This window comes from Frankliniella occidentalis, unplaced genomic scaffold (genome assembly GCF_000697945.3).
Source record: "Frankliniella occidentalis isolate FOCC.00 unplaced genomic scaffold, Focc_3.1 Scaffold19, whole genome shotgun sequence".
Lineage (NCBI taxonomy): Eukaryota > Metazoa > Arthropoda > Insecta > Thysanoptera > Thripidae > Frankliniella > Frankliniella occidentalis.
This window is the reverse complement of record NW_026267149.1, coordinates 1345246-1351765: the sequence shown is the minus strand read 5'-3', so window position 1 is coordinate 1351765 and position 6520 is coordinate 1345246. Positions and strand designations below refer to the sequence as shown.

At 41.0% G+C, this 6520-nt stretch overlaps 1 protein-coding gene across 1 annotated transcript in view; it reads right to left on the bottom strand.

Annotated features, from left to right (window-relative positions):
• The window catches only part of LOC127748901 (uncharacterized), an 8524-nt gene extending 4548 nt beyond the window's left edge, over window positions 1-3976 (bottom strand). Inside the window, exons 1-9 of the mRNA XM_052264445.1 lie at window positions 3867-3976; window positions 3221-3339; window positions 2997-3131; window positions 2772-2917; window positions 2628-2694; window positions 2373-2529; window positions 2102-2292; window positions 1882-2029; window positions 1648-1793 (exon numbers count right to left, since the gene is read on the bottom strand). Coding sequence (XP_052120405.1) covers window positions 1648-1793; window positions 1882-2029; window positions 2102-2292; window positions 2373-2529; window positions 2628-2694; window positions 2772-2917; window positions 2997-3131; window positions 3221-3339; window positions 3867-3936 — 1179 coding nt within the window. The 5' untranslated portion in view covers window positions 3937-3976. The remainder of the gene's footprint in view (window positions 1-1647; window positions 1794-1881; window positions 2030-2101; window positions 2293-2372; window positions 2530-2627; window positions 2695-2771; window positions 2918-2996; window positions 3132-3220; window positions 3340-3866) is intronic.
• Window positions 3977-6520: the final 2544 nt, after the last annotated feature.

Sequence of the window (6520 nt, the reverse complement as noted above, 5' to 3'; positions counted from 1 at the left end):
AGAGGGCAATACAGTTGACCATTTCTCGTCAGAGACTTCAACCTCATAGGCATGAAGGTGGTCGTCAAATCCAGAGCACATCAAATAAGAAAATACAAAAGTGAAGTTTTCAGTTTCACAAAGAAAAATTGACTTCAATAACCCAAAAACTGGTCCCCCAGATTCATTCACTTCAAGCAGAAGAATCATACCTGGTTTGTAAGTACTTCCTTTAAAATTAACCCAGTTTGCAGACAAACAGGCTTTGGAAAAAGATAAATGAAAAGACACAGGCAAATTATGAACAAAACTATGGTTTGAGAAATCTGACAATAAAACTTCTGTGGAAGGACCAAATTCTGTGGAAGGGATGATAGACTTCAGTGATTTAAAATGGTGACTTACATTAAGTTGATGTTGGATTGTAACAGTCTTTGCAATATTAGTTCTAGATTCTGTGGCCCGAGCTGGTATTAAGAGACTTCGGTGTTTCCTTTCAAAGGTTTTAGTAGAGGTAAGAGCCATTGGGCCACTATTTTCAAAAAATTTAGAAAAATGAACAAGATGATGCATTTTTGGTTTTAGAGTATCACCAGTTACATTAACATACATAGAGTTAAACTCACTAACAAGAACACGTAGAGCAGATCCCTGCCTACGAGAAAGCGACTTGCAAAGTACAATATCCATTGAATTGCAAAGTTTAAAGTACAACTTCCAGTGCTCATCATCATAGGGGACCTTATCACCAATAATTATTCCAAACAATTTCACAAAAAGTAGCGTTTCAGAACCAGACATTTTCAATTTTCGTTTTGCAGCAAACTCATCACACAATAAAGGAATTCGGTTAGAATCCGTTGGTCCATACTGAAACATCTCAATTCTATGATTAAGCAAATCAAGTGAAAAAAATTTACTGGTTATGCTGTGTCGAAGTACATGTAACATCACATAATGACGTGAGCCCTCGCAGAGGTCATGGAAAACGTTCCTTCAGGCAATTAGCAATAAATGAGCGCAATCCAAGTTCATTATCGTAGTCGAAAGCAGTATCGACATTGAAGATGATAATGAGTCTTCTGAAGAAACACCCATATATGCTTACCTTCAGTAGGGAACTGGGAACCAAGCCCAAAAGCAAGTTGGAAACAGCCCATAAAAGCCTCAAATGCATGAGAGACTTCCCACCTAATTTCATCCATAACAATGAAGGACTGTTGGATACTGCCTAAGTTTCCTAGAAATACAGGAACTGGCTGGACAGAATATTTGTACTTGAAGAGGGGAAGTTTCCTTTCCTCAAATCTTTTACGGATTTGTGCAACTTCCTGTAAACAACAAAACAAGAAATTATTAGTTGTCTAAGCATTGAACAGTAGTATGTATGGCTAAAGTAAAGTAATGGTAAAATACTGAAAAATATAAACAACTCTGTAGAAAACCATTGAATAAACTAATTAGTTTGAAGAGATATAAACAATGTTAGGAGGCTTCATGGAATTTTATGTATGATTTTAACTAAAGTCAGTGATAGGGTAGCTATAATGTTCTCAGATATATTTATGAATGAAGCAAAAAGTTTAAAAATTACCTACTAAGAAATTGTTAACATAATGTTGCACATTGAAATATTTTCTTCCTTATGAATGGTAATCAAGAACTTACCGTTACATGTAAGCACACACCATCCAACACCTCTGCTCTTGACGGCCTCCAGGCCCTGTCTCTACTGCTGGCTTTCTTACTCTTCGGCAAGGTCCTCACTTTGAATAAAGATGGTAGTTCCTTCAAGATAAACACAAACTGCTGATCTGCAAATAAAAAATAAAGTAACATTAAAATCAGTACTGTTAAATCTAAATTGTGAACGTTAGATATAGAGGAGCACAAGACACATACCAGCAGTCAGACTTGAAAATTTGCGGCCTTTGAGGAAACTAGGTTGATCTTGCCTGATCAGATTCAAAAGAAATACAGAGTACTCAACCCAAAGCTCTCTGAGAGAGAATTCAAGATTTGGCTGTTCAGACTGTCCATCAGCAGCAATCTAAAACAATCAAGAATGTGTTTAGTGTTATTGATATCATGATAAGCAAACAGAAGCTGGTGGGCAACTAACCAATTTCCACCCCAGAGGCTGGCGCAGTAAAGGGAATTTCTCGAAGTAGACATGAGCATATTCACACAAATGTAAATGGCGCTTCCTTCTCAACCGAGTTTCCTCCCATTTGATTTCAACCTGATCCCAAGGCTCACTATTTGTCAACAGCCACATGAAGGCCTCATCCTCAGTGTCATCTCCAAGATCACCTAAAAAACAAACACTAAGCTTATGAAAAAAGTAAGTTGAAAATAAAAGCCTTACATGTAGAACAATAATGTATACTAACCGAAGCTAGTGGACTCATTATTGCTGGACAATTCCTGCGAGTTAGTCGTAACCAGGAGGGAGCTGATCAGCCCTCGCCGAATGGAGTAATATTTGTAGCGCAATCTTCCCTGCACTGTTGATTTATTGCCTGAATGAACAACGTCATACCAGGTTTCCTGCGTACATATTACACAATCAGAAAAAATACAAAAGTAATGATAGAATGCTTGTCAGTACAAAAAATATTTGTGAGGATTACAAAGAAAATACTAACCTTACTTTCGGTTGGAAAGAGTGTCACTATTTCATCTGCCAAGGCACTCCATTCATCTCTTGTAAACCTAGAAGACAATACCAATGCAAAATTAAATAAAGTAGTTACTTCAAAGCAAGGTGCCACTAATGTAAGACAACATACTCTTTGTTAAAGTTATCCTCAAGTTCTTTAAAGAGAAGTTGAGTACACAAGAGATCTCTTGTATAGTGGTCGAGGGTTTGGTTGGCCTTATAATATCCAAGAATCATCAGCCCCGGTAAAGTCTTTTTCAGAAGCTTGTGAATCTCCTTGAATATAAACAAAATTAGAACATTAGTATTCAACACCAAACTTTGCCAAAAAAAAGAAGAGAGAAGTTCAACTTACATTTACGTCGGGTTCATCTTGAATTGATTGTAACCTGGCGCTATCTAGCTTCCGACGTTTAGCTCTGCTGCTGTTATCTCGAATATTATCATCATCGTCTGAATCATTGAGATTTTGATCATTCGCAGATTTATCCTGTAAAGAAGGTTTCAGCAGGGTATTAGAAACGTGTTTGACACACAGTACAACATAAACTCTCAACAAACTAAATTTTTAATACTCACTGGATTCTTGAGAAGGTTTAGATTGTAGCAGAACAATGCTCTAGGTCCTTTTGTAGGAATAAGTTCAAGAATCTCCTCCTCGGTAATGATTTTTATAGAAGTTATAGTCCAATCGTCCGCTGAAACACAAACATAACCTTAATAGCCCTCCTGACATTTCACTCAATACCTGGTATCAAAAGCAATCGATTGCTCTGAAGTCTTATCAAATTAACCTTACTACCACAAGGCGTTCGGAAGCAAACTAAACTCTGGTGTCTGCCGCAAGACAATGTTAATACGCTACCAAGCGAAGTCCGAAATTAAGTGGTCGTAACTAATGAATCACTGTCCTCAAAAACAGAGTTTAGCATTCATTGCATTATTCTAATTCAAAAAACACAAATGTACTCGTATCAGAAACATGCCGGCAACCCGAACAACCTAACCTCTAACCTCTAGGCTAGCCGGGGACTAGACAAACACAAACTTCTTTAACTCACTCACTATATCAAATTAATCTTTTTCAAAACTAAAACTCGAACAGAGGTGGTCAGGTGTGATCACAAAATAAATTACCAAGTCTCAGAAATAAACTTCACATTCCACAAAGAAACCGATGAAATAACAGTGTCCGGACCGGACTTGAAGACTTGAACTTACTTACCGACAAAGCGACTGATGACGCCTTCGGGCAGGCCCCACCCGGAAAGAAGCAGCGAAAGCTCTTCTGCCATTTTGGGCAAAGTTGTCACAATGATTCATTTTGCTGGAGGAGCTCGCAATTTAAAGGTACGGAAGTCACTGCGAATTAGTACCTGCCAATGACAAGTCTGGTCTCACTACGAAATTGTGGCGCGATCAAACGATTTAATGTAAGGCGGAGATGCCGAGCGTCTTGGGCGGGGATTACGAACGAGATCGGTTCTGTGTGACGAGTTCTTGCTCCCGCAGACACGTTTCCATTTTTACTTGCAATCAGTTGTGACACCGAAAACCTGTCAACTACTAGTGCCATTTTGACTTGTGTCGTCAGAGGCTATGTTCCATTTGCTTTCTCAGCAGACCCAGTAATGACAATCAGTGCCTATTACTCATGCGCCATAGCTACCGCATTAGCTGGCACAACTAACGGCATTTGCTGTCATCCTACCAGCAAACGCATAAGCTACCACAGCTAACTTATTGCTGCGAGAACTAACGTATTTTTTTCCGTGTAGGTGGTTATGGCGCTGAAGCGCCTTTGCTTTCGCGTTACCCCCTCCCGCCGACGACAATACTGCACCAGGCAGGGAAGGCCCTGTCTTGCCCAACAATACTGGGCTACCGACGCTAGCCGCTCTGTCCGTTCCTTATCTCCTCCTCTAGGCCGCTTGTCCCCCGAATTACAAGATTGCAAGTAACAAGCAGCCATAAACAAATGACAGCTAAATATGAGAGAAAATTTCAAGATCGATTCTTGATTGAGATTTTTATTTATTTTATTTTATGTTTGCGTCTCATGTCATATAAAGTTTTAATGGTGTAAGAAAACCCCTAGATGCTGCTCTTCCTGAGAGTGCGTAACTTGCGTTTTCCACATCAGAGAAACTCTATTGCGTGTCTCATATGTGTGTTTCTATCAGCGTCTCCCACAAGACGCGCCCTTGTACACACACCTTCTGAGTCAGCTTTACGCCAGCCGGCCAACTACCCCTGGCACCCCCGGCCCGGCAGGAAAGACGGTAGCCTTCTGTGCGTTTCGTTTAGGGAAAGAGAGATGTCGTCGTCTTTTTCCACCGTCTCTGTTCTCTGTTTAGGTGGCGCAGCGGGATGGGACGGGGCCAAAGTAGAGAGGGTATGCATGTTCCACCTTACGAGTGCTGAGACAGTGCCCGCCCGGGGCCAAACGAAGTGGCGCGCCGGCGCTGGGGTGGGGTACGCGGGGTTTTTGCTAGTGCAGCGGATATTTTCCTTTGCATTCGGTGCAGAAACGATGACGCGACGAACGCCGGTTTCCCTGTCATATCGTCCAGTGTAATCAACGTTATGAAACAAATAGTTGTCCTTATTTTCGAGCGTCGTGACGCAATTGTGTAGGAAAACGCGAGGGAAAAATCACTTTGTTTCGAGCGTACGGGCTATTTCGTTGTATTTTGTTCTGCCGGTTATTTCTCGCCTATTTCAGATTATTACAGGGTATTTTGCGATATTTCGGGAGTATTTCGAGACTATCTCACTGTCTATTTCTGTCCTATTTCGCTCTATTTCGCCTTTATTTCGGATTATTTCGGAGGAAGATGCACGAACTATTTCGCAAGTGCTTTCTCACTTGGGGAAACGTAGAAAAACTAACTGAAGTTGAGACCTCTCAATACACCCAAACAAAGGAGGTTCTTGCATCAAAGGAATATTCCTGGTACAAGTAAATTTCCTACCGAAAAAAGGTCAAGGAAATTTACTAATGTTCCAAAGATATTTACTTACACTGATAAACTAAGTGTTCAACTGCTCAACACTTCTAAGTGTGCAACTGTAAGTTAAATACTTGCAAGTGTGCAACTGCAAGTTAAATACTTCCAAGTGTGCAACTCGGTAGGTGTGCACTTGCAAGTGTGCAACTCCTCGGTTGCACACTTCCTTAGATTAGACGATTACTGTGTAGGGAGTGTGCAACCGAGGAGTTGCACACTTGCAAGTGTACATCTACCGAGTTAAACACTTTCAAGTGTACGACTACGGAGTTGCACACTTGCAAGTATTCAACTTGCAGTTGCACACTTACACGTGTTGAGCAGTTGAACACTTAGTTTATCAGTGTACTTCCAAGAATATTTCCTTGATTCAAGCTCCTTACACTATTTTTAATGGTGGCAACTTGTCAGGATTTGTCTGCTAGTATAAAAACCGAGTTCAAATATTTTCCGTGAATTGATACAACTGTATTTTTAGTTCAACTTTAAAATTACAGTAAGGTAAGTCTGCGTCGACAAGTTAAACGAACGGTTTTCGTCAAATATAACGATATAATTCTTACAACAGTGAAGTTATCTGGTAAAACAAGGGTGAATGTGTCGGCCACTGAGTAGGTGGTAAAGTACCCCCCGTTCGCGGTCTATCTCGGCGCAATGGCCAGTCTCGACTTTAGTTCTTCTTACGTGTTGATCCGCTTTGCCAGTCCCGGGCCGCCCTGATCCCCGAAGGATCATCCTCTGACCGCACACGCTGCATCGTGTTGTTCTTGGGATTAAGCGTGGCGCTGGCGGGAGCGGGATCCCGTGGGTGAATGGCCAGGCCAACTCCAATTGATTTCCTTTCTATGGGGATGACTCGGCAGTCAGT